General features: G+C 43.6%; 3 protein-coding genes across 7 annotated transcripts; 2 read left to right on the top strand and 1 right to left on the bottom strand.

The window, feature by feature from the left end:
* The first annotated feature begins 1106 nt into the window (after positions 1-1106).
* LOC9268259 (uncharacterized) lies at positions 1107-8205 on the top strand. Of its 5 annotated transcripts, XR_010737774.1 has the most exons (6): positions 1107-1591; positions 2024-2235; positions 2403-2478; positions 5045-5346; positions 5450-5650; positions 5910-8205. XR_010737774.1 is itself a non-coding variant. In XM_066305652.1 (2 exons), the coding sequence occupies exons 1-2, from the start codon at positions 1115-1117 to the stop codon at positions 2042-2044; spliced, it is 498 nt and encodes a 165-aa protein (XP_066161749.1). In that variant the 5' UTR covers positions 1107-1114; the 3' UTR covers positions 2045-2358. The 5 variants fall into 5 exon arrangements, 1 of the variants encoding a protein (XP_066161749.1); XR_010737770.1 differs by having other exon boundaries at positions 2403-5346; positions 5910-8047; XR_010737769.1 differs by lacking the exons at positions 5045-5346; positions 5450-5650; positions 5910-8205 and adding an exon at positions 2990-3344 and having other exon boundaries at positions 1107-1926.
* On the bottom strand, positions 7827-9538 carry LOC4324820 (transcription factor DIVARICATA). The gene is made up of 2 exons (XM_015765961.3): positions 8952-9538; positions 7827-8835 (listed from the first exon to the last, which is right to left on the bottom strand). Exons 1-2 carry the CDS (start codon positions 9383-9385, stop codon positions 8370-8372), a joined length of 900 nt encoding a protein of 299 aa, XP_015621447.1. The 5' UTR covers positions 9386-9538; the 3' UTR covers positions 7827-8369.
* Positions 9539-15153: 5615 nt separating this feature from the next.
* LOC4324821 (leucine-rich repeat extensin-like protein 3) lies at positions 15154-16509 on the top strand. Its single transcript, XM_015763317.3, has one exon. The coding sequence runs from the start codon at positions 15268-15270 to the stop codon at positions 16249-16251; it is 984 nt and encodes a 327-aa protein (XP_015618803.1). The 5' UTR covers positions 15154-15267; the 3' UTR covers positions 16252-16509.
* The last annotated feature ends 11459 nt before the right edge of the window (positions 16510-27968 follow it).

Below are 27968 nucleotides of genomic sequence, written 5' to 3' on the forward strand. Positions count from 1 at the left end.
GTTCACCGCTCAGGTTCCAAGACAGAAGAGGTTGCGGGCCTCACAACGCGAGGCATCGATGGAACAATGAAAGACAACTACTATCTCCGTCCAAAATTATAACAATCCTAGAGCACATTGTAGTCTTAGGATCAGATTAGACATGTCCGATTTTATCTTTTGGATAGAGGTACAATACCAAACGGTAAGCGGTAACGGTGATGCTTAGGGGGTGTTTGGGAACTAGGGACTAAATTTAGTCCCTCTTACAAAAGTATAACGACTTGTTTGGTAACTCGAGGAAAGAGGATTGAGAGTTTACACGAGGGAATTGATGATGAGATTAATATGGGAATTTGATTTTTAATCCCAATATCTTGTTTGGTAGAGGTGATGGAAATTGATAGGGAATTTAGTTGGAGATTAGGTCATTAATAAAAACGGATGGCTGAGATTTGCTTAAACAAAGTAAAGGAGGAATTCCCTCCCAATTACCTGCCCCTACCCAAGTATTGAAAAGGAGGGAGTTCCTTCCTCAATTCCCCATCCTCATCCCACCAAAATTCCCATGTCTTCTAACCAAACAACCTAAAGATACCTGCTCAACGTAGATGCAGGGAGTAGAAAGGCTGATCCAAATTTATTGCTGCAGCTATACATTCAATGTAGAAGAATTTGAATTTTAGAATCGAAGGTTCATAATATAAGACTTCTCGGCTCTTATCCATTTTTCGAATTTTTTTAGAATGAATACATGATTCAATTTGGCAGACAGAGTAGTAAAGATTTCATCGAAAACTTATAGCAGCTTGCCAAACAAAGGCGAAAACTTATAGCAGCTTGCCAAACAAAGGCTGATAGAAAAAAAAGTACAGGTATGATAGGCATAAAATCCACGATTGGGTTGAAAATGGCATAAAACTCTTAATAGCCTCATCCTTCTAAACTTCCAATCCCTCCTAAAAACTCTCTCCAACCAAACGGGCCGTAAGTCCCTATGGTAGGGACTTATATTTTTGTGAGAGGGACTAAAGTTTAGCCCTACTTTAATCCCTCCAACCAAACACCACTCTAGTACTCTGTAGGGCAAGTTGTGATTTGAGGCTTTGAGCACCATCTGATTCCGTGGTTGGCAATGGAGATGGAGCTCCAGGGAGTCGAGCACGTCGTCGGACTGACCGTGGCGAGTTCGACTGAGGGAGATGACAGTGGCAGCCACGGACGCGGACCAAAGCGTACCCGGCATAAGTGGTGTCGACAAGGTCATCCGTTTGCACGCCAATCTAGATCCACGAGAAGAAACGAGGCCACGCCTCCCGGCCGGGCCCCATCCGCACATTGTGGCGGCGCGCTCCAGGGCTCCAGCGACGAACGCCGTGGCCCGCAGCCGCGCGCAATGGTCACCTCTCGGTTTGATTTGCCCCATTGTGGGGGGCGATCGCGGATCACCCGCCCGCACCACCGGACCGGAGGCGGCGCCCCTCTACGTCATCCTCCGCCCCTCTGGTGCGTTGCTAACCTACAGGCCCGGGGACGGCGAGGGCGTCCTCACGGAGTCACGGCCACCCTCTCGAGGGCTCGACTCCCCCTGATCAGGAAATCTGATGGCACGGTGAGATCTCTAGCATTGGGCGCTGCCGCTTGTGCCTGAAACCTGTTTGTTAAAATGCGTCCGTGCGTCCGCGAGGCGGTTGAGGATGTGCTTGCCTTCCCTGCACCCGTCTGGAGGAAAGTTAGTGCTCGCATGGGTGGATGTAACATCACTTGCTCGTATCAAGTGCTGGAGAAGTGGAAACGGTCTACACGAGCACATAGCCCGGTCCTTCATCTCAAGTGGTGCTAATGCTTGTCTTGCCGTTTCGAGTGGAACCGGGAATCCCTGCACCTGTTGGATGTGAACTGCCCTATACGCTGGGCTGGGTGGATATTTTTTTTAGGGTAGGCTAGGTAGGTTACTGTTGTTTGAAAGGGTAATGGCGATACTGATCGATGTTAGTCATGGATGGTGATTGAAGTCTGAACATGTAACGGTTTCCTGTTTCAGGGTTTTGTGGTGTTGATCTGAGAAGGATGCCAGCAGTATAAGGCAGTCACAATGGTTCATGTTATTGGCACACCAATGCATGCCCAGTTGGTGGCTTGGAGCTGGAATGAATATGACGCATGTTTACCTGGTGCTCCTGTAACCAAAAATCACAGTTCCTGGCTCTTTTGCGGCAGTGGCTGAGTGATATATAAAGAGTGCTGCACAGACTGGTAAACATTTTCTTGGAAGACCTTGTAATCTTGGTGGCTTTCAAGAATTTTACACTACGCAAGTGTAATCACTTGATGCTGCTGCAAAAATTTCTTATGGGAAGTGTTCCATTTGCTGTTTCATTTATCACCTGCATGTGTCATGATATTATTTGATGTCAGTGCAGATAGTTGACAATTGATTGGCACGAAAGTGGAGAGGAAGATAAATACAATGGTTGTCCACAATACTTCTTTCTAATGGTATATATCTGCTGATTACATCTGTTGATTACATGTTCTAGATTAGCTTATCACATGCTCAGATAAGTTGGTTTTTGTTTATCCCAATACAGAGAACATTTTTTTGAATTTATTATTGCCTGGAATATTAGTGTTTGGGAACGTAAGCTGCCTCAAGAGTCAAGATAGTTTTAGTGGTTTCATGTTTTGTCTCTGCACTTAAACTGCAGAATTACTATGTTATCCAGTTATCCTCTTCATAAGCATAGGGTAAACTAGGAAACCCGGTTAAAGCTACAAGTCTTTGTCCAAAACCACCTACATATTGTGATACACTATAGATTCCATTGAAACTATATATATACAAGGGGAAGTATATATACAAGGGGAAGTACTTACATGTTTTAAAGTTTAATGGATCATTTGCTCTGGTATATAACTTATTATGATGGCTACATATTTCTTCCTTCGAATGTATATCATATGTTTGCTTTTCTCCTATTTGCTGCACCACTATTGATGGTTTTACCAGATGAAAATAATTATGCACTGTGCCTTCTACTGAGACAAAAGAACCTCCGGGAACAGAAACCGAAGATTTGCACTAGAAATACTCATTGGCAGATATGTTCCAGATAAGTGGTTTTTTGAAGCATTTAATATGCTACGTCTGTAGAGGCCCCAAATCATGAATACTTAGGAGAATGGAGATAAAGGCTGAACTTGCTATTCCTTTTACTAGCCAAAATCATGCAGTGATGTACTCCCAGTCTAAAATAGATGCCATTTTGTCAAGTTGCTTCTCATTTCCCTTGGTAAAATTTTCCTCTAAATGGCCCCTATCGAATTTTCATTGGTAAAAATAGTGGAAATGCTAATTATGATTCTTTTTTTCCCTTTTGGGTATGCGTTGAAAGAAGTTGATCTTTTTTGTTTTATCAAATTTTGTGTAACTCATTGGTTTGCACTGGGTATGCTTCTTGCAGAGAGTTATGGTGTTGGAACATGGTTGTGTCATTCGCACTTAATTGGTTTGTGTCTTGCAGAGAGTTGTGATCTTTTGTATTAGCTTATCTTTTCCCTGAGCAATTCTTTTGGACTCTCCTTGACTGCTCTAGACTGTTTATAGAGATCATGTTTAGACTGTTTTGTGGTAAAGTACAGACCAAATAACTAACAATGTGGTCACAAAGATAAAAATAACTATGACTTACCCTACAACTGCTCCCATTTATAATATACTGTTATTTTTTAAAGAGTGCAAACTTATGTTACTGACACCATTGGAAGAGCACTGCAGTGTGCAATAGATTTTGAGATCCTATTTGCAGAACTATAAATCCTGACTTCAATCCAAGTATTCAACTTAGCCTTTGGCAGTAACATTGAGCATTTCACAACTATGAAAAATACAAAAAAAATAATGAGATACAACTGTAATAACCATACAACCAAGGTTCTGAAAGCAATGGCAGAAAATTCCGACATCCAGCTTATCAGCTAACTGAACATTTCCTTCGTCTTTACCAATCTTAAGTCTAATAGGACAGTTTCTAGACCTGCTAGGCTGCTGCGCAAAACTAACCGTTTGGACTTCATCTCAAGAAAAAAGTTCTTTCAGTATTTTAGGTGCAAACTTTTGCTTTTGTGTATTATCAAGATAACAGAAGAAGTTCTGGAAGCATGCCAGCTTTATGAAGGATGAATAATCTCTTTAACTACTATTTAGTCATTTGTTCATTATAGATATTAAAAGGAAGGTTAGAGAAAATGGAACTTACATTTTTGGGTGGTCATAAAATATCACACAAGTTATTTAGAATGTTCAGGACCTACTTTAGCAGAGGTAGCATGGTCTGATGTGCAGTCCAATCTTACTTTTGTTCTTTTTTAAAAGGAAGATCTTTTTTACTTTTTATATTAGATCATTGTAATGAATGTAACTTTGGACCTTTGGTATTTCTGCTTGTTGAAAGGGCAACCATGGTTAGTGAGCTTCATTCAATCTCTGTTGGTGGTGAATAGTGATTCTTCCCTTGTTGTGTCATGAATGTTGTTTTTTTGTTAAAAAAAAGTTGTTTCCACCACAGGGTAACTGCTGATTTTGCAAAAGTTGTTTATACAGAGAAACAAACTAATTCACCTTTTTACTAGGTTTTCCAAGAGGAAACTTATTTATTCACAAAAATAACGGGTGGATATGGATTCTCTGCTAATCTCTCATATTTGCCTGTAGAATGTTGCACCTGTGCACCATGCACAGTACCCTTTTTCTTCTTGTTCACATACATCATGTAAGATGGTAGTTTCTTTTTCCTATACCAAGTCTCAGATCGTGCAAGTTCGGTACACTTCAGTTTCATCTATAGCATGTAGATAGTAGAAGGCCCCTATACCATATTCCCTTTATTAGTAACTTAGTTTTCTTTCCATTTTACGGGTACAGCCATATTTCGTTCTATTTCATGCATCCAAAGTAGTAGCCGGTCTCAGCATCCTTTTCCTTCTTGATGACGCTAAAGCTGAATATTGCGTCTGCTTGAGTGGCTCCAGGCCTCCGGTTCCATATCTCTTGCAAATTCTGCAGGTCCGATTGTGCCAAAAGGAATGCCAATTGTTCGGAGAACATACATCTTAGCTGCTGGATTATTGCTTGGCATCAGGGCTGTGGGAATCACTGACTACCTGGAGATAACGATTCCTCTGGCATATTTATCTGTGGCATGGCTTCAGCCAGTTGTATCAATTGCGTCAGAACATGGGAATGCTGAATGCTCGAATACCACCAAGGAAACTAGTTTCCAATCGGGCATGAGCAGAATATGTTCAGCAACCTCTATAATTCAATGGAACAAGCAGATGTCATCGATGCGTTGTCAATACATACTGGTATGTCCTGTACTTAAACAATGCACTTCATAACTGCCCGACTTCTCCTGTAAGACATGTGAATTACAAAATCCGGATTGCACTTCCCTTAAACAACTTGCAGGCTCCCCAACGGGAGACGACATCTACCTGCCCAGTACAATAATTCTGCATCTATGCAAATATGCAATAGTCCATGTTGAAGCATGCAATATTTCTATCTGCTACCCCATCAACCACGGGAAGCATGTCAACTACGCCAGAAGCTGAGAGTTCGCTGTACCTACCAAGATGATCGATCTTCTATAACCAAATTGGAGCGCAGGTACACGCACCTTTCCACCATTATTCAAGAAAAAGGCCTATGCTTTCTACAGTGGGTGATGCAACCTTAGGAAATTAAAAATAATAATGGTGCTGGTCACCAATAAGCACATGGTTTATCTTTATTTTCCCCTGGTTATGGCATGTTTTTGCCGGTATCGCGACAGGCACGTCTGGGTGGTCCGGGGCGGGAAAGTGGCCTGGAATCTGGAATCTCCGCGCTCCACCTCTTATTCCTCAATTATATCGTCCATTTGCAGAATCTGAATATTTGCACGAAGGCGAGGGCGGACATGACGCCCCAAAAGCGCGATGGCGTCGATGATGCTTTCACTCTCCCTGCCGTGCCCAATGGCAGAGCAAATGCTGGAAAGGAGCGCACCACCGCCAGTACTGGCACTTTCCTCCACCTCGCACGAACAAAAGTCGCTGGAGCACAACACAAAGCGGCAGTAGCACCGGTGCCACTCTACACACACCCCGTACCGCGTGATGGTCACCGTTGCCATCTCCCAGGGAGGAGAAGGGCCAAAAGAATATTAAAGTAAACCAGAGGACGAAAGCGAAAGCAAAGGCAAAGCACGGGGCTTGCGCCCTGCGTCGCGTTGGATTTGCATGAATCTTGCGTGCCCCGGGGAGGGGCCCCTCGGCCGGCCGGCAAGTTGCAGCCAGAGCTGGCTCTCGGCTTGTGGCTGGAGCCAAGGCAGCAGCACTGCCTTGTGTAAATGAGCAGTACATGGCAATGGCCGCCATGCATTGTGGTTGTGGAGGCACAGAGGTAAAAGGCGAAGGCGATTTAAAAAGAGCCGGGTGGTTAACAGTAGAGGAGACACCAATCACTTCGTGGGATTCAGAATTCAGAGACTGGGTCATGTGGCGCGCGCAGGCTGCAGCACCGGTGAGTTTTTCAGTCTAGTTTTCAGGTCAGCTTTCCACGCTCTGTCGTGGCCGGGCGAGACACCCCATTCGCCGGCGCAGTCTATTATAATCCGGTTAATGCGATCTCTGGCACTGAAACTGGACTCGCCTGAAAGTTGAAACTGCGCAAAAGAGCAGCAGACGATGACTCGTGAAGGAGAAAGCGGAGAGTGGTCACCGGTCAGGTCAGGTGATGCCTTAACGCGTGACGTGACCGAACTGGAATTTCCCGACGAAGAGCTGAGTCCCCTGCGAGAGCTGAGTCAGATACCACGCGATGCAACAGAGCAAAGTGGCATTGAGCCGCTGACACACTCACTTATCTCCGGTCTGTGATCTCCTATTTCACCATGCATTCGGTCGGGAATCGGGATCGCCGACGGCGTCGGCGTTGAGATACACTGACCTCCGGCTGAGGCTGGTCGGTGCGGCTTGCCGAACAAACAATCAAGTGAAAGATTCATGCAGTGAATTGTATAGTCGCATCGATCAAGCAGAGCCTTTCGCTTTCTCTTTCTCGGAAAGCCCTTGTTTTAGTAGTAGTAGTATGTCGCACTGTTAATGAGCACCTCCTCTACAACTGTCTCGAGGCCGTCCTCTGTAACAGTGTCTGCCACTGCCCACCGGAGCTTTTGAGTGGATCTGCTCGTCCGGAGAAGAGTCATGTGGCCGTGTGCCCAAGCTGGGAAATGAATGAATCTTGCAGCTGCTGCCTGCACAGTGTCCACCAACTGGATGGTGCAAGTATCTGGCCGTGGCTTTGCTTTAGAGTGAAAAGAGGACAGTGAGAAGGACTCGAGATTATTGGGGCATGTGATTCTTCTTACTGGGTGGACCTCCAACTCATTCCCGACTACTGCGTGCCAGCCACTATCAGGCAAGGGACAACCTTCATTTCATTTCCAGACGAGCTGATTGACGAATCAATTGGACTCACTCTGCAACTGGCCAACTAACTGGAGCAGAGCTGCCCCTTTTGAACTCAGATTCAGAGCAAGCCGAGGCTGGCTGGCAAGTATCATGAGGCGGAGTATTTTAAGCCGATCTGATTAGTGGCAGGTGAACAATTAATATATTTTGGGTCGTATGGAAAGTACACACAACAATTAAGAGAGGGAGTCCACGGCGAGGCCGACCGATCCCTAGCCGCGCTGTGGACACGGGATTACCATTTCCAGGTCTTTATTGCTCCAGCGACGGCATGCTTTCGTTCAGATCGGTGAGAGCCTTATCAAATCTGAACTCCCATTGCGGTGCAGTGCAACAACGGTAGACGCTTTCTTTTGTTACAAGCATTGAATAGCATATGCTCCCAGTACTACCAAACAGGGGCACTAGTACACTACAACTGCCTTACAACAACATCAGCACATCAGAAAACCGTTATAGCTATAATCTGACCTGGTGTTCCTGATCAAAACAGTAACCGGTTAGTGGCTGGAAAACAACACACAGGCTTCATCAAATGCTTATTTCAGTACTCTGGCCCTATACTTTTCTATGTACACTGGAGTTGCGCGCCGATGGCGTCTCGTGGCTCTCCATGGACACGGCTGCAGGGAGATGGTGGCAGTACGCTGAACGCTGTGCCACTCTCTGATGATGGACTGATGCCCTTACCCCTTCCGTCCAGTACTTTGCGATCCTGAGACGCATGAAGCAACTCTGCAACCAACTGGCTAGCCAATCACACACTGACACGGGACTGCGACTTGGCCGGAGCCTCGTCGTTCCCGTAGATATGATCGGAGGCGGTGCTCTGTGTTCCTCCTTGTGCGGTTCTCCGCCGCTGAGAACCGCCGTCACAAGTGTCCGCATTGCATCTGCAGGAGGATGGCGTCGTCGAGGCCAGGCCCCGTACCGCCGCCGGCCAAGAACGAGGCATTGGGCTCTAGCTTCACGTTGCCGTAGGGGTGGTGGCTGACGCCGAGCGCTCCCGGCAGCGGCGACATGAAGTGCCGTTGCGCGCCGAGTGACGGTGGCGGGGGAACGGGTTTCGTGTCCACGAGGGAGCCGAGCTGGTCTGAGGCGGTGGTGAGCACGGACGGCGGCGATGGGGAGGGGTTGCTGGTGTCTTCTTCTGGCAGGTTGACCGTGGTGATGTCGTGGATGCTAGACCGGCGCTTGTCCTTGCCGCCGGAGTTGAGGCGGATGAAGTACTTCTGCGCGTGGCTGGCCACCTGCGTCGGCGTCCGGCTCGTCACGAAGTAGCGCGAGATGTTCCTCCAGTCTCCCCTCCCGTACTTCTTCAGCCCCATCAAGAACGACCTACACCCACAGCAACGCGATCAGAACTCAGCCAATTGAAGCGACAACATAGTCGGTCTCAGATCCACCGAATTTTAGCAGCAACAGCTACGGCTCTGATCGAATCGGGTGCTTACTTGTGCTCCTCCTCCGTCCACGGGACGCCTTTCTTCCTCTCCTGGTCCGGGGCGCGGCCGCGTTTGAGGTAGCAGCCGCGCCTGAACCCGCCGTCGCTGCCGTCCCAGTCCTGCAGGGTGAACCCGGAGGACGCCGGGGACAAGCTGCTGCTGTAGTGAGGGAACGGCACCAGCCCTGCCTCGATGGAGCCGACGTCGTTCTCGAGGTCCCTGTAGTGGTTCATCACGTCTATGACCGTCTTCCTGGGCAGCATCGCGGCGACCATCTCCCACCTGTTCGGCGAGTCCAGGTCGACCTGTGCGAGGGCCCTCTCGAACACCTTGTTCTCCTCTGCCGACCACGCCTCCGCACCTCGCCGCTCCTGCAAGTACCAGCACGGCTGCCCGGGGAAGTAGGGCAGCGGTAGCACCTCCCGAAGCGCCTCTGCCATCATCTTGCCCTCGCTCGCGCTGCTTGTGACCTAGGGCGGCGACGAGCCGAGACGAAGACGAGACACAGGGAGAGACGGGGAGTAAAAGGGCGAGGTGGAAGGAAGCTTGCGTATATAGGGAAGGAGTGAAATTCGGGCGGTAGCCGAAGTGGCCGGAGTTTATTCCGCCTCCACCGTTAGAGGCCTTAAAGAAAAGGTACTCAAGGAAGTGGATGTTTGTGATTGGGCCTTGGTGGAGATTGTGGCATCTCCAACCCAGGAGGAAAAAATAGTTAGCTCTCTTAAACTTTGAGTAAGCAAACGGATTAGGGCATTCACCATGCTACCCTAGTCGGTGGCTTCGTAGAGGACTTGTCAATCGACAGCTAGCAAGTTCAGTTACGCAGGAGATTCAAAACTCGTGATCGCAAATGCTACGCGCCATCTACTTTCTGATGTCAACCTAAAGGACAAAGGTAGGGTTCACAGTTCCGTCATGGGGTCAAAATGCAAACATAGTGAGATGTGGAATTTTCTCTTTCATGAATCTTCTTCGAAGTTAAAGACAACTGAGCGATTTGGGAGAGCTCTCGATTTTAGACGAAAACCATGAACCCTGAATTCTCGTAGTTATAAGCATGTCTCAACAAACAAGGATCCACGTTTTTTTTTTGGATGGGATAGGCTCTAGGTGTAAGTTTATGATCTTGTAAATGAAGTGAAGATGGATTCTAATCACTCGGGTTGATGCCCACTCATTTATTGTATGTCAACTAAATGGTTATGAACAATTTTTTTAAAAAAAAAGACAAGATAAATCAATATGTAATATATCACTCCACAATACATGCAAGTTTATATTCAACTTCTATAAGTTGTAACAAAAATAACAAATTTATCTGCAAATATATGTATAGTAATTTGAGTTTTGTTTGTTATTTTTGTTACAATTTATGAAAGTTGAATTTTAACTTGTATGTTTGTGGAGTGATATATTACATATTGATCTATCTTGTCAAAAAAAATATAACTATTTAGATGACATGTAATAAACGGGTGGACATCCACCCGAGTGATTAAAACAGTTTCCTTTCATACGGGCATGTAGGATGGGTGTACTAGCTATAGGTAAAATATATCCGCGTTTGATTTTTCCCTAAGTAGCAAGATATGTAATATTTCCGATAGGATAGGTGAAAAACCTCCAAATTCAGCATGAACTTAGACGCACTGACTAAGTGACTTTTTGGTGTTTACATAGTGATTTCGAGGGTGTTTCTAGGGGTGTAAAGTTTTGGCGCGTTACATCGGTTATTATATAAGGTGTCGCATGGGTTGTTCGGGCACTTATAAAAAACTAAATACAGAACCCATCAGTAAACCGTGAGACGGATTTATTAAGCCTAATTAATCTGTTATTAGCAAATGTTTATTGTAGCACCAAATTGTCAAATCTTATAGCAATTAGGCTTAAAAGATTCGTCTCGCAAATTAGTCGTAATATGTGCAATTAGTTATTTTTTAGCCTATATTTAATATTTTATGTATGTGTTCAAACGTTCGATGTGACATGGTGTAAAGTTTTAGGATGGGATCTAAGGGGCTGTTTGGATGGGACTAAAAATTTTTAGTCCCTGTCACATCAGATGTTTGTATACTAATTAGAGGTATTAAACATAGACTATTGACAAAACACATGTCATAACCCTGGACTAATTCACGAGACGAATCTATTGAGCCTAATTAATACATGATTAGCCTATGTGATGCTACAGTAAACATGTGCTAATTATAGATTAATTAGGCTTAAAAAAATTTGTCAGACAAATTAGCTCTCATTTATATAATTAGTTTTGAAAGTAGTTCATGTTTAATACTCCAAATTAATGTCCAAACATCTGATGTGACGGGATCCAAACACCACCTACGGTTGTGATTAGATCCAGGGGTAAAAAGTTTTGCCGTGTCACATCGGATATACAGACACACATTTGAAGTATTAAACATAGACTAATACCAAAATAAATTACAGATTCCGCATGTAAACTGCGAGACAAATTTATTAAGCCTAATTAATCCATCATTAGCAAATGTTTAATGTAGCACTACATTGTCAAATCATAGCGCAATTAGGCTTAAAAGTTTCGTCTCATATTTTACACGCAATCTGTGTAATTAGTTTTTTTTGTCTATATTTAGGGTCTGTTTGGTATAGCTCCAACTCTTAAATTTAGCTCCAGGAGTTGGGTCTGGAGTGGAGTTGTGGAGCTGCCTAAACCCAGCTCCACAACTATAGTTCGTTTTGTGAGAGAGCTCCACCCAGCTCCACTCCCAGTTTTGGTGGAGCTGAAACTGTTTGGCTGAGCTTCAGCTCCAGGAGGGGTGGAGCTGGAGCTGTGCCAAATAGGCCCTTAATTCTCTCTGTATGTGTCTAAATATTTGATGTGACAGGGTAAAAAATTTTTTGAGTGAAAACTTAACAGGGCCTTCCTTAGCTGCTCCGCGTAATTTGCTTCCTTGTTTGACATCTGTGTCTCTCTTTCCGTGACGACAGTTATTTCTATCTGTGTGCCTTGTGCGCTTGTCAGGTCTGGAGAGAAACAGTGGTAGCAGTAGAGAAGAGAGCAGCTTTCTCATTGTGCAATTGTAGGTGGTGTTGCATTTGTTTATTGTCCTTTGCCTGCTGCCTTTCTCTCACGCCTGCTTTTGATTTATTTAATCACGGTTCTAGAGTTCCTCGATCCCTTTTTGTCAAAGCTTGTTTTGGGTGTACTCTTTGCTAATTGCTCTTGCTGTTTTGGGTATTAGGCGATGCAGTTATACAACGGTCGGGTGTTTTTCAGTGCAACTGCTCCATGGAACTCTGAGCAGATTAAGTATCACACTAGTGGAAGGTTTCTTAGGCCATCCCAAACCTAAAAACTATAGAATAATTTTCATACTTATCATATATATATATACACTATGTATAGAAACTATATATCTAATGAATGGTTTTTTTAAATTAAATTCACATCCAATCACCTCTCTTCTTTCTTCTTTTATCCACCTATTCTCGTGTAGATATAATTTTTTTCATGAGAAATGGTTTCTTCAACTTTTTACCTCTCTTCTCGTTAACTCTCTTCTCACATTAAAATTTTACTTATGTGGAATATATTAAATGTTATGGACAATAGATGATATGAGGGTTGGTGGCCTTATATTTAGGGGTTGTTTAGTTCCCAAACAAATTTTCACGCTGTCACATCGAATGTTTGGACATATACATGGAGTATTAATTGTAAAAAAACCAATTACACACGGTTCGTTAGGAAATTGCGAGACAAAACTTTTAAGGTTAATTGCGCCATGATTTAACAATGTAGTGCTACATTAAACATTTGCTAATGATAAATTAATTAGGCTTAATAAATTCATCTCTTAATTTTCTGACGAAATCTGTAGTTTGTTTTGTTATTAGACTATATTTAATACTTCAAATGTGTGTCCGTATATCCAATATAATATGTAGTGGCAAAATTTTTTGCCGACTAAAGAAGCCCTTAGTACAGGGTTAACCGTTGTGGGTCCACCCACACTGCTAGTAGTACTACTCGGTTCACTGAATTTGGTGCGTGGATTCCCAATTGCGAAAGCAGAATCTCAGATTCACGTCCCAGCTCACATGGAGGACAGGAGGAGCCACTTTTACACCGCATCGTCCTTACGCCTGCACAATCTGTAACCGAACTGTGTATGACAGGCAGGAACAACAGTAATGCTAATAAACGTACACTAGCTTAGATATTACTTTCTCGGTTTCATAATACACGTTATTTTAGTATTTTCTATATTCATATTGATGTTGGTGAATCTAGATATATATATGTCTAGATTTATTAACATTAATATGAACGTGGGAAATACTAGAATGACTTACCTTGTAAAACGGAGGGAGTAGTACTTTAGAAAAAATGTAAAACGTTTGCTAAAAACAAAAAAGGTCAGAAAAAGTTCATCACATAATTGATATTCCAACAATGTTAGACTGATGTCATTTATACAAAGGGCTCACCGCACCGGTGTATATCGGCTACCTACCTTGCTGCTGGACCACTGCACAGTAGCGCATAAATGATTGTCTTGTTGGAGTCTCTTGAGAAGAGAATTCGAGTGGAGATTCCATTTTTCCAGCCTCTGAATGGTGTTTTTCTTCGCATTGTTTATAAGATTAGACAGGTCAAAAGTGCCCTAGTGGAATGTTTTAAATTTCTAACAACCCTGTTAAAGGATTTGTCTCGAAAATGGGCAGTGCCGATATGTTTTTCGTACAAATTTCATGCAAGGTTTCTGTATCAGCAATTCAGCATAAAAATATGCAGCAATGAGAAGGTCGCTTTTACCTCCTCTTGAGAGGGGTCACGCGCTACATAATTTTGCGCCGACCTTTTCAAGCTGAGAATGCCTATCCACAACACAAATAAACAAATTAGCGTACCTTTCAGTCACCTGTCACAGCAATTCTTAACTTACGGTAGAGAACAGACACTGAGCTAATCTAATGACAGATTGACAGATGAAGACAGGAGCTAAAATTCTGCATCAAGCATAAGCAAGGCAAGACCTGGACTAACTTCAATAATAGGCTTATTTACCTACTCCCGTGCTCTGGTTTCACTGCGTGGCGAACCTTCAGATCGCACTCTTTCCTGCCTCTCAGCTCAGCTGCCTGTTTTCAGTGAATGGAGTTGCAGATTTCTTCAGAAAACTTCAATGGTAGCATGAGCAAAACACTGAGAGCTCTTGTGTTTGAGTAGGAGGCTAGGAGCATCGCATCGCGTATTCGCGTTGCACGACGTATCGATGGACGATGGCACGCAACTGTTTGGTGGGCATTTTTTGACTTTTGGATTGGGCAGCCGCGGCCGTACAATACTGCTGGTACCAATCAGCGATGGAATTCGGTCACTCGCTGTCACGGCCCACGTCGCGGTCCCGAGCGGCCGACGTGACCAACTACCAGTCTACTCTTTTCTCTCTCTCTCTCTCTCTCTCTCTGCCTATTGTCTCGCAGCGGACATGACAATGACGCGGCGCCGGGCTAAGCAATTTCGTCCGCAGCAATGCGGTGTCGAGCGCAGATTGAGCGCCAACGCGCGGCCGCTCGCGCCCGGGGATTAGTAAAAAAACGGGGTCACCTGGGAGGCTGCGACTTGGCTTTCCTATACTTTTCAACGGATTCCCGGTGGTTTTGCCGCTCTCCAGCCGCGGGACGCCGTCGGGATGACGCTCGGGTCTCGTATGTTACGGCTAGTTGGCTACTTCTACTTTCGATTGAAAGGGGGTATAGGAGGGGACAATTTTCACAACAGGGCATCGATATGGTTCATTGTCTCTGGCCAAGAGGGCTGAGAAAACTATCTTGCTTGAAGGGGCTTTAATCTTGTAGACTTGTAGTGTACCCCAAGTCCTTAGCTACTTGACCATATACAAATAATACAAGCCAAAAAGGTCGCTTCGTAGCTGCAAATTCTCTCGTTTAAGGATAACAACAACAAAGAAATGTGAAATATGATTATTGTCCCGTCTATGTTCATCTGCATGACTGCATGCAACTGTGATTGAACCCAGCCACCCAGGTGAATTGGACACGGACCTTCGATTTTCCGTTTCTGCTTCAACCTTGGCAGGCCAGAACAACTGCTCGGCCCGATAGGAGGGCCTACTACAGCCCACAACCCAGGTCAGGCCCAATTTCCCCTTCCGTTGACGTTGCAAGATTTTTATGGCAGCCATCACGTCGTCACCGCGTCATGTCATCACCTACCACTGCGAGGAGAAAATTGCATAGTGCGAGCTAAGCGCAATTGGGCGAACGCCGCGAGCCGCCACCAAGCCAAACCAGAGCACTCCGCCGCCGCGCCATGGCTTCCCCGTCCCCGTCCTCCTCACCTCTCCACCCGCAGCATCAACACCAGCACCCGCTTCCCCCGCACCCGCAGCCCCAGTACCAATCCCCACCGCCTCCGATGCCGCCGCCGCCCCCCGCGGCGCCACTCAAAGCTATCGATCTGGAGGTGACCGTCGTCTCGGGCAAGCACCTGAAGAACGTCAACTGGCGCCGCGGCGACCTCCGCGCCTACGTCGTCGCCTACCTCGACCCTTCCCGCCGCGCCGCCACCCGCCCCGACGACGTCGGCGGCTGCAAGCCGGCATGGAACGAGCGCGTCGTCCTCCCTCTCCCGCCCCACCTCTCCCCGCACGATCCGTCGCTGCTCCTCTCCCTCGATGTCTTCCACTCCAAGCCCTCCGATTCGCCCAAGCCGCTCGTCGGCTCCGCCCGCTCCCCTCTCCGTGACCTCCTCTTCTCAACCAACCCTAACCCTAGCCCCGATTCCCCCGCCTCCGCGCTGATCACCCTCCCGCTCCTCCGCCCCTCCGGCCGCCCACAGGGGAAGCTCCGCATCCGCCTCGCCCTTCGCGAGCGCTCCCCGCCTCCTCCCGAGCCGCAGTATCCGCCTCCTTCCTCCTCCCCCTACTATTTCCCACCCCCTCCGCCTCCCGCATACTCGGCCCCGCCTCCGCCTCAATACGGCTCGGAGCAGTACTACCGTTCCGGTGGGTACTACTCTGCACCACCGCCACCGCCTCAGTATGAGTACACCGCAGGGCCCTCTGCCCCGGTGGAATACAACAGGCAATATGATCCTAGAGCGGGGAGTGGGAGTGGAAATGGGAGGTATGGAGTAGGCACTGGGATTGCAGTGGGAACGGTGACGGGGGCCCTTGGAGGGCTTGCAATTGATGAAGGTGTGAAATACAAAGAGGAGAAGTCGGCAGATCGGGTTGAAGATAAGGTAGTGCCTGCTGGAAGAGATGACGACTCAAGGGGGTACCGTGAGTATTGATTATAGGAGTTCATGTGGGTGAGGATGCACTGTGAGTTGGTCCTTCTCCATCCCTGCCAATGTGGGAATAAAATTGCAGTGTGGTATTATGCTTCGCTCTCTTGTATATATTTTCTTCAGTGTTGTGAATTATCATGTTACTTATGCTTATGGCTTGCGTCTTATGACAAATTTGGTGTGTGTTATGAATGTTCTATTATCATATTTAAAACTGTACATGTAACTTAATGTCTTGTTCTATAGTTTATCTTTCCTGTATCTGGTGTTTGGCATTTCTGTAGACTCCTCCAGACCTTTGTATATCCAAGTGAAAGATATAATATGTGGGATAGCAATGATAATTAGGTCACACAAAGTCTTTGCATATCCAAGTGAAGTATGCCAACTTCAGTATTATGTTCATTCCTCAATGTGTAGTTAGGCTGCTCACTTATGTGGTAAGCAAGCTTCTTGCGTTAGGCAATTGTGTACTTGACTAAACCAAAAGCTAGATAAATTATGTTTCTGTGATTGTTACCATGTACTCCCTCCGTTTTTAATAGATGACGCCGTTGACTTTTTCTCACATGTTTGACCATTCGTCTTATTCAAAAAATTTTATGTAAATGTATAAGATATAAATCACACTTAAAATACTATGAGTGATAAAACAACTCATAACAAAATAAATTACAATTACGTAAATTTTTTAAATAAGACGAATGGTCAAACATGTGAGAAAAAGTCAACGGCGTCATCTATTAAAAAACGGAGGTAGTATAAATTTTGTATACATGCTTTCCGTTATGGTGCACTAATTGATAGCTGTTACTCTCTCCTAGTCTCCTGAGCTTAGTACTTGGTACCTTAAAAGAAAGGATATGTATTAAGTTGGCATACTTCATTTCAGATCACAGTTTAGTGACATAGATCAATAGTTTGGCACTGAGGGGGACATTGGTCAAAACAGGTAGGTTGAAATTACTTAGATTTATTTCAGATCAAAATTTATCATATTAAGCAAAAATTTGTCATGTCCATTTGTTTCTTATGCCTCTGAAGGCAATTACAATGTATGCGTGCACTACTAGGCGATCTTTCTTACTGATTTCTATTACCCTTTCTCTTATCAAACTTTTCAAAATACTTTAATGAACTGAAACCCAAATTCCAAGTAAATATGCACTTATTAAGCTGCACAGACATTTGCTAGAACATCCAAAGGTAATATACTCCCTCCGTCCCAAAATATTAGAACCTAGGACCTAGTACAATATATCTGGACAAGATGGGACGTTTCCTAGTACAATACTGATATATTGTACTAGGAAACGTCCCATCCGGTCCTAGGTTCTTATATTTTGGGACGGAGGTAGTATATAATATGTATTTAATTTAAAGCTTATTGCATGGAACCTTTTCATTTGCATATTATACTATTCATGGCATGTAGTTGCATAAGCTTTTCTCATCCTTACTCTTCTTTGCTCATAAATCCAACACATGCTTTTGGCCTGTAGAATTTATTGGCAGATCCCTGGAGTGGTGTCTTAAATGATTTGTTGATGAAATAATTTTCTTTCTAGAACCACAAGAAATACCTATGTTTGCTTTTTTGCAATAACCACCTGAACATATTAAGCAGAAAAAAAATCCTAGTTATTCAGGGTCCAGATTAGGTCACACCAACACTTATGTTAGCCACTAGCTAGTGATGTTACCGATACCTAAGCATGATGCGATCTTCCTATTTTATTATCTTTTCTGTAACAGAACATGCTTTCCTTATTTTATTGTGTTTTCTTTGATACACCTGGGAAAGTTTTTGTTTGAGGTGTATTACAATGACAGGGAGGTTCCTGCCATTTGTTTTTCCTCTAAGGGATAAGGATATTTTATTATTACTTTTTTTAAACAAAAACTAGCCAAGAGCCCATGCGTTGCAAGAAAAAACAAATCGAGTGCCTAGCTTATTAAGTAGTACCTTTATGATTTTCCTTCCTGAACAATTAGGTGATTTCAAAATTTAGAGATAGCTAGGAATGAAACATAAGAGGACTTGTTAGAGTGTGGTGTAATAGTATAGATTGTGAGGCCCTAATGTCAGTGGTAGGGGTGATGTGGCAGAATGGACACCACCACTGCTAGCATTTTCATGGTCATGTTTACTTGCTATACTCGCATCTTTGGGAAAGCTGGAGTAGTCATATGTAAGTCTGTAACTTAGATTCCATAGTACCTCACGTCACCCTCAAGCTTAATAAATGTTGAAAGGCATCATTTTTTAGCTGATGTACTACTCCTTCCGTCCCATAATATAAGGGATTTTGAGTTTTTGTTTGCACTGTTTGACCACTCGTCTTATTCAAAAAAATTTGGAATTATTATTTATTTTTTTGTGACTTACTTTATTATTCAAAGTACTTTAAGCACAACTTTTCGTTTTTTATATTTGCATAAATTTTTTGAATATGACGAGCGGTCAAAGAGTGTAAGCAAAAACTCAAAATCCCTTGTATTATGGGACGGGGGGAGTATTTGATTTGTAAGACCAAATTGAATTGGTTGATTTCTTTAGTTGATAATTGATGCTTTTTTGGTTGCTATAATTAATTTGTAGTCCGCAAAGAAATTATTGCGGAAGGGCGTTGCATAAATTAAGAGAATTGTGACTAGCTGTACATGCCATCAATACATACATGTTTTTTCCTATACAGGGTGTTTAGCAGTACTGCAGTAAGCACAGAATGGTAGATGTGGAAACGTGGTATTTTCGTCACTAATTGTAGGTCTGATGTTCTAATGTCTTGTTTAATCTTTTGGTGTCAACTGTAGAGCATTATTGCCTCTTGGAATAAATAGGTTGTATATCCTTTCATTTGTTATTGTTCAGTGAGAGGCTCTGATATGTGCAGCTTCCCATCTTATGGCTTGATTATTGAATACTGGTCCAGGTTTCGTGCATAAATCTTTGTGGGCACACAATGAACCATTTTTACCCCCGAACACACTCCCCGCACTAGACCCTTCTTCGATTAATGGATATCTTGCTGATGTATCTATCTCTTGTCTTTGGATTGATCTGTAGTCAACGTTAGTTATGTCTGAAAATATACATTAACTAAAACCCTGGCATGAGGTCAAAGGATTAAGATTTTCCTGTTTCGGTACATGCCATATGATGTCAGTGTGTAGATTGGCTATGTGTTAGTTAAATTTCTTCTACTAGTGTAACCCTTACATGGACTGTTTATAAAGTATTCACTGTTTGTGGTGGCAAACAAAACCTGTCATAACATGCCTGTTTTTGTAGCACTGCTTGATTCAACCCACTTTCTCACATTATACTCCCTCCATTGCACATTACTTGTCGTTCTAGCATTCAATTTTTTTAATCAAAATACTTGTCATTCTCACATTTCAAAGCACTTTTAGAGGTAACCTTCCCTCTCTACTCTTCATTAATGTAGTCACAATTCTTATTGGCTCGTCTGCTTGGGGAAAATAATTAGGATGTACTTAATGAGTGTAACAATGTAATATACCACATCTCCTTGGTTTGTGTGAGATTTGCTAGAATGACTAGTAATTTGAAACAGAGGGAATAGATATCTAAAATTGGAATTTGCTGTTCTTCAGATTTGTGTCATTGTGTGTATGTATAACTTCCAGATAATAAGGTCTTCCATCATAATTCATTAGAAGCATTATTTAGTTATCTCTTCTGACCCTGAGCTTGTCAAGTCATAAAGGAGTATTTCCTTGTTGCCTCGTGCATGAGATCTATATTTGTAATGTTAAATGACTTACTACCTTTAATTTTCTTAATCCCTGAAGACTCAAGATATTATGTTTGTGTCTTGTCAAATTAACGTTTACTTTGATTGATGTTCCTTAGACAAAGTCGTGTTCAGCTTGCAATTGCATCATTATCTCTTTGAATGAAACGATGGTTTAAACTACTAGTATTCTTGAAACTTTGGTGTTTAAACTATTCTTGCAATTGCACCGTACACTACTTGTGGCAGCTTAAAATATTCAACTGACCAAGTAGAAGTTATGTTTTTACTTGTAATTGAGTTTGACAGCACTAGGTCTGTCGTCTGTGGTGTACTACACTTATCATTGAATTTAACGGCTAAAAACCTAAAACTATGCTCAATGCACCTGTCTGTGGATGGCTTAATTCTACATGCCAGGCTGATAAAACTTGTGGAATCATCGACAACTTGATCGGCTGATTATCTAGTTCTCGTGGCAAATATCGCATAGTCCATTTCTGTGAATGGTGGGGGCTCTGTAGTGCCAGACTGCCGGTTAGCACCATTGGTCACTACTGCAAAATATCTACTTTTGTTTTACTTACGCTAGCTATGTCTAGTGTTGTTTTAACATTAATTTTGTGCAACTTCTAGTTTGTCATCAAGGCCAAGTTCGTCATCTAGTTCGTCTACTTAGCTTAATTGTTTGCTCGTAGTCCTGGCGCGCGCGAAAGTTTACTGCTTTTTTAGCGTGGGGTCTGGATCTTTGGAAGAAACCTATTAATGCTGAAGAATGGTATGAAGGCTGACGGCAACTTGTGAACCATTAGAAACTTGTTAATCACGCACCCATTAAAAACTAGTAATCAGGTATCAGCTGCACTGTATCTTATTTTTTGTTTGGTGACTATATCCTTGATCCACGTGTTGTGTTTAAGTCATTTCCATTATCCCATTCTCTAGAATCTATCATAGAATACCTTATCTCTGGTTTAATTACGAAAAAAATTGCGAAATTGTTGCTTTCGCACCGCCAACCTTTTTCTTGTTTTGAAGGCGACTACGCCGTCAGAAAAGCGATATGCTTCGTTTCTTCGATCATGAATTGATCCATTCCCTGTTACACTGACAGGGATGGGGCAACAATTTTTATTCAATTTCTTCCATCTTTTTTAATATGATAGAAAACAATTCTTACACAATTCATTTCGATTCTTCCATCCTACTATTTAATACGATACGTCCCCCTGGTTGTTTATATGATGGGGGTGAGTGCTTCACATGCTGCTTATTAGTTTATGCTGCCGTGGCTTACATGCGTCCTTCACAGACCGGAATCGGCCTGGCTCGGCCATCCTGGATTAAATATTTGCTCCGACGACAAACTGGTCCAAATGATATGGGTCGCCCTGCTTACATGCTGACGCCGACAGGCCTGGCCTGTTCTGCCACGGAACGCTACTGGCTTACACAATCTAGCGGCAATTTCTCGCGTTCGACACGTTGCCTCTGATGAGCACCACATCACCCATATCATGGGGCTCATCACCCACATCACCCTCTCTTGCCATTTCTCCGGCACGATAATGCCGCAAGAGACCTTTTTCATGTCTAGTGAGTGAGGCTAAACAGGACTGGGACGTTTTACACGCCCAATTCGAGCAGATCTTGTCCATCCCTTTTACTCGCCTTTTGCTTGCCACCATCCTTTCAGCTCGAGCTATAAAGAAAGTGTTCAGTGAACCTGTCGATACCAGGCGCATACCAAGATGCCTTCGTAGTTTGCAGTCCAGTCCAGTGGATCTCTTCACACACTTGCTGCTACTCGCTGGCTAAATTGGCTATGGGTGATGCTCGTTAGTTGACCTGGCTATACTACGCCATGCCCGAATAGGCGAGGTCGCCATCGTCTCCGCGTGACACGCACCGTCGCTTTTGTGCGTTCCGATCAGTGATGCACGGATCGAAGCGCTCGTACTACACCAATACTGTTGTAGCTGCACAGCCCGCCTCTCGGGTGCCGACACGTCGCTCCTCCGGGGAGCGGACACGTCGGCGTTCAATAATTTCGCAAGTGGATCGGCGGTTTGGATGGCTCCGGCTCGGCCACGACGCCGTCCTCGTGACTGTCCGTCCTGAGCGGTCCGGTGTCCACTCGAGGTGCATGTCAGGTGACCACTGGGTACGGCACTGGGCTAGCTCGCCTTCTATGCAGCGTGACTGGCCAAGCTAGGTTCATCGTGCGTGAAGCGTGAAGCGCGATGCGCCCGTGTGCTATTTCACGTGCTTGATCGCGATGGGCTGTTGTACTAGTCGTAATCGCAAACACAAGTGGTTGCTTGCTTGCGACTTGCGAGTGTTGTTCGATCGTGTAATGACGTTCGAGCGGCATTATACTGCAGCACTGATACTCCTAACTCCTCTAACCAAAGGTACTCCTATATTACTACTCTATCACTACGTATTGTTAATGCAATTGCAGTTGGGAGTTATGTTAAAGAAAAATACGATCACTGACGCGACGCCCCCGTCAGCGTCTATGGATGATCACTCATACTCAGCGAGCTAATAACTAGTACAGCGACCTCCACTAAAGCTCCGGAACCGGCTCTGAGGTCAGGATAGAAACGTCAGGATTCAGGAAAACTAGACGACGGTGTGGTAGACTGGTAGGGAATTCGGAGACGCGAGTAACACGCGGCGAGTGCGTGCAGCGAAACGGCCACGCACCAGTAGGGCACTAGGCTCGGTTGGTGCCTCTCCTTCGGACAAAAAGTGTCCGCGCGCGAGCCCCACCCAACACCCAGCAGACCACACGCCTGGGTCCAGCGCAGTAGCGCACCCGCAGCCGGATCAACGTACTGGATCAGCTGCTGTAGATTTTAGCCTTACGCGGTCGCCATGGGACGCCGCCCGCGCGCGCGATGGGCCGCCTCCGCGCGCCGCGCGCCAAAGGCACCGCGCTTTGTGCGGTTGCGATTCACCACCCGCGGCCGGTGTTGCCGTGATGCCGTCTGATCGATCGATCTCAGTGGTCACACAGACAGTTGTGATTCTTTGCGTCTCTGGCTTCCCAACGTAACAGAAAGGAGCTGATCGAGGGATCGAACGCGATGACGACGGTCTCCGGCCGAAAACGAAAGTTTCCAGTACGCCGCAGGAAATTCGATCACGCATCTCCAGGCCTCAGAATTCAAATGAAACGTAACCGAAGCGAAGACGACTAATTTGTCAAAGGGATAGGATGGATGCATTGCACGTACGTACCTATAAGTTAGCTACTCCTTGAGTAGTCTTTGGAAGATTCTGGTGCGGCCCCCGCGCGCGGACCGAACTAACCAGATTCCAGATGAGGGAGGCTGCACCGCTGCCGATCGAAGTGCCGAACTAGGTAAGCATGCCTTCGTATGAGTACGTACTTGCGTGATGCTGAATTGAATGTAGGTGGCAATGAACTAGAATATTTTGACTCTCTTGCTCCCAGTCGAGAGAAAAAAAGAGCAATTGATAACAATCCGGTTTAGGTGAGGTCGGCCGAGACACAATAACTTAAGCTTGTCTGGACCCTAACAGTTTTTAGGCACACCTTCTCGGAGAAAGGTCCAATCTCCCTAAAAGTCTAGTCCAATAGGGGAAGGGTGGCTCTCAAGCTAATGATAACAATCCGGTACAGGTGGGGTCGGCCGAGGCACAATAACTTAAGGTTGTCCGGACCCCAACAGTTCTTAAGCACACCCACTCGGAGAAAGGCCAAATCTCCCTAAAAGACTAGTCCAATAGGGAAAGGGTGGCTCCCAAGCTAAACAAGATGGGATTATTCAGAGGCTCACACGGTTGCCACCCGACTTTTGCGTCTTTGCTAGCGGGTAATAGATGAGGACAAGAGGCTCACACGGTTGCCGCCCGACTTTTGCGTCTTTGCTAGCGGGTAATAGTGGAGGATGTCCTCATCATTCCCACCCCCTTAACAAGGGCCCAGCTCTGATACCAAATGATAACAATCTGGCCTAGGTGGGGTCGGCCGAGGCCCAATAACTTAAGGTTGCTCGAACCCCAACAGTTCTTATGCACACCCACCCGGGGAAAGGCCCAATCTCCCTAAAAGACTAGTCCAATAGGGGAATGGTGGCTCTCCCTTTTAAGGTGGCTTTCTCCTCCCAAGCTAAGTAAGATGGGATTATTCACAGGCTCACACGGTTGCCGCCTGACTTTTGTGTCTTTGCCAGCAGGTAATAGTGAAGGATGTCCTCATCAGCAATATTGATTGATTTCTTCTTCATGTTGCTGTCCATGTAATTTGATAAGAGATTTCCGCTAGTGAAGAGTGATTCCCTTCAGTTTTAAGTGGTGTTTGGATCCATGAAGTAAACTTTAGTCTATATCACATCGGATGTTTGGACACTAAGTTGGAGTATTAAACATAGACTACTTACAAAACTAATTACATAAATGAGAGTTAATTCACGAGACAATTTTTTTAAGCCTAATCTCTATCTCCACTATTATAAAAATTGAAGATATTTTTGCCGGTATTTTGGTACGTCATCCATGTATGAGTCGGTTTTTAAGTTCGTTTGCTTTTGGAAATACATATCCATATTTAAGTCGGTTTGTAAGATTGTTCACTTTTGGTAATACAGAAGGAATCATATAAGAAATCTGTTTAAAAAAACTCGCATGCTAACTTGAGATGATCGTACTCCTAACCACCAGCTCATGATTTTCTAAAAAAATATATATCTAAGGGAACTTCCACAGTGAATTTCATTTTAAATAAACCATATAACAATAATAAGATTAAAATAGACTTCACCCGCTGCAACGCACAAGTATTTTTTCTAGTTAATCCATAATTAGAGATTGTTTAGTGTAGCATCACATATGCTAATCATGGATTAATTAGGCTTAATAGATTCGTCTCGCGAATTAGTTTAGGGTTATGGAATGAGTTTTTGTCATTAGTCTACGTTTAATACTTCTAATTAGTATCAAATATCCGATGTGACAGGGACTAAAAAAGTTTCAGTCCCATCCAAACACCCCCTTAGTCCCACGGCAACTCTTTTTTAATATTAGGTAATCCCTATATTTTTCAATATATGATGTTGTTGACTTTTGTTATAACATTTCACCATTCATCTTATTTAAAAATTTTGTGCAAATTTTAGAAACATAAGTAATACTTAAAGTTCTTTTAGTGACAAACCAAGAAAAAAATGATATTCACTTGATTTTTTAAATAATCCGAATGACTGAACATGATATGAAAAGTCGACAGAATCATAATTTAAAAATAATAATATTTTCATGACAACACTTAATGGACGAGTCTTTTTTTTCCGCAAATTATGCAAACCTATCTACTTGCGTTGTCGAACATGATGACCCAATAGCTCTATGTAAATTATATTTTTTTTGATAGAAATCACTTTTTCATGGTTTGTGTCTATCAATGTCTCAATGGCGCATAGATCCTTTTCCTCGTGTAAACCATGATTAAATATTCCATATCAGGAATAGGGGCACGTTGATTAGAAGACCCAAACTAGACCAAGATTAGTTCAATGGATTTGGTTTTGTTTGTTCCTACTCGACTATTGCCTGATAGAAAATAAACTAAAAGTTAAATCGCGCTGATTTGTCGCGATGCGCTATGTCGCCAAATGCTTATCCGATTAGCAACACATGGTGGCTGCTGATACCTGATGGATAGAATTTTTTTTTTAGTATGAACAATGAGGAAAAGCTACATGATTAGCAGAGAAAATACAAGATTGTTGGTGCTCCCTTCGTTCCATATTACAAGACGTTTTGACTTTAATTAAAGTTAAACTGTTTTAAGTTTAACTAAATTTATAGACAAATATTGTAATATTTATAATACTGAATTAGTTTCACATATCAATAATTAAATATATTTTCATAATAAATTTATCTTGGGTTGAAAATGTTACTGCTTTTCTCTATAATTAAATTTAAAGTAGTTTGATATTGATCAAAATTAAAATATCTTATAACCTGAAACGGAGAGAGTATTATGTAGCTTTTAGTGTACTCTTTGGATAAGCAACCACTACACACCATCATTTTGGACTTCCCATATGGTTATATATGCATACAACATTAAACATTTTTTATGGTTAATATGCATATAGCTTGGGCTGTTGGCAGGGTATGTTACAGTCGATTGGAATAACACTCACCCTGATAAACTCAAGCTATTTGAGTAGCATTCCAATGTACATCCCTTCTATTTAACTTCTCCCCAAAAGGGGCTAGGCAGAGAATAGGATTTTTTTTTTAACAAGATTTCTATGGCAAAAACACCAGGGGATGATGAAAATAGCAGCTGGTCCAGTGGCTTGAAATATGCGTGTCAAAAGAGTAAAGAGGGCTTGGAATCTAATACGTACTTCGAGGTCATTAATAAAGCCTCTGCTAGAAAATTGAAATGAACCATGGAGGACTTACTTATTTAAATCTAAATATTGTGATAGTAAAATGTTATAACCATAAAAGCACACAGTGGGGAGAACACGGAGTAGCTCAGCTATAGCAGGTCGGCGCTAAGTACAATAAAAACCTGTCAATTTTGTATAGGCGTTTTATAAATTGTCTCTAAAATCAGGAATTTATAGTAAATACTTTTTATAGGCATTTTAAAAGTTTCCTAGAAAACTTTGTGACATTTTATCTCGCAGAGGTATTCTTTCGACATTTTTAGATGTGCCTAATATGCAAAGGTATGTTCATGAGATATTTTAAACTCTACAGAGATGTTTCTTAGAATGATAGTGTATACTATAAGAGACTAAAAATAAGTAACACAAGGCACAAAATATATAATTAATATTTGCCCAAGAGATCTTAGTTCAAGGATTGGCAATAGCAAGGGAAAACATTTTATTCATTGTTTTCAACATTGGCTTAATATGGCTGTGGTACAATTTAATGTCTCTACTCTCTTATAGACATTTTATAAAATGCATTTGTCGACGGGGGATACCCGTAGACCGGATGAATAGGGTATTGAGTTACGTTGGTATGAGGATCTACACAATACGACATCAAGCAAACAAGAAGATAAGGATTATACTGATTCAGACCCCTCGTAAGGTAATAGCCTTAATCTAGTTTATATGAGGTTGATTTGAAAAAACTACAGATTACAATAGAAGATCGACGATCCCAAGATTACCGGCGAGACCCTTATCGAGATGGTTTCAACGAGATCTCCCGGCGGGTAGGCTTCACGTCCTTCGGATTGTAGGTTATGGTGGTGGTGTTGGTGCTATGATTTGATACCTTAGGACCCCCCAGGGGGTGTGTATTTATACCGTGAGTTACATTGATCTCCAAGTAGAACTCGGAGATACCGAACCCAGCACGATATAGTACAATCCCAATCCTCTCCGAGTATGTTAGTGATATGGAACTGGAGGTACCCCGTACAGAGGGAGAAGGCCGCCCCAAACCCACGTGCCCCCTCCCCCCCCCGAGGGGGGTCGGGCCTGGGGTTGGAGCGGCGGCTGCCTCCCATGCTAGGGGTCAGGCCGTCTCGACCACCTCCATGTTCTGTCTCGCGTATGCGGCCTGGGCGGGCACTCCCAACACCCACCTACCGCATTTAATGAGGTAGTGTCAGCACGACACGTGCAGGCGCACTAATAGGCCACTTGCGGCCGAAATGACAGATGTGACGATGGGCAGGCGTAGGGCTGTAACGCCCTGATTTTCGTTCGGGATTAAAAATCATTTAATAATCCATTTTCTAGAAATTAAATAAAAGTTAAATCAATTCAATCAAGTGAAATTAATGGGGGAATTAAAATTTTCCCTTAAAAATCATTGGCCGAGAATATTTTTTAATATTCTTTGTGCCCTAAAATACTCTCCGGATTTTTCCGCGAATTTTCGGAGCTCAAGAAGTAATCTTAAAGTCACAAAATTCAACTAATCAATTAAATAAAAAGAAAA

Source organism: Oryza sativa, chromosome 1 (assembly GCF_034140825.1).
Source record: "Oryza sativa Japonica Group chromosome 1, ASM3414082v1".
Lineage (NCBI taxonomy): Eukaryota > Viridiplantae > Streptophyta > Magnoliopsida > Poales > Poaceae > Oryza > Oryza sativa.

Coding starts and splice junctions, on each gene's coding strand:
- LOC4324821 (XM_015763317.3), top strand. CDS start 15,268: ATGGCTTCCCCGTCCCCGTCCTCCTCACCTCTCCACCCGCAGCATCAA.
- LOC9268259 (XM_066305652.1), top strand. CDS start 1,115: ATGGAGATGGAGCTCCAGGGAGTCGAGCACGTCGTCGGACTGACCGTG. Junction 1,592..2,023: donor TCAGGAAATCTGATGGCACG/GTGAGATCTCTA, acceptor TTCCTGTTTCAG/GGTTTTGTGGTGTTGATCTG.
- LOC4324820 (XM_015765961.3), bottom strand. CDS start 9,385: ATGATGGCAGAGGCGCTTCGGGAGGTGCTACCGCTGCCCTACTTCCCC. Junction 8,836..8,951: donor TGGACGGAGGAGGAGCACAA/GTAAGCACCCGA, acceptor CTGTGGGTGTAG/GTCGTTCTTGATGGGGCTGA.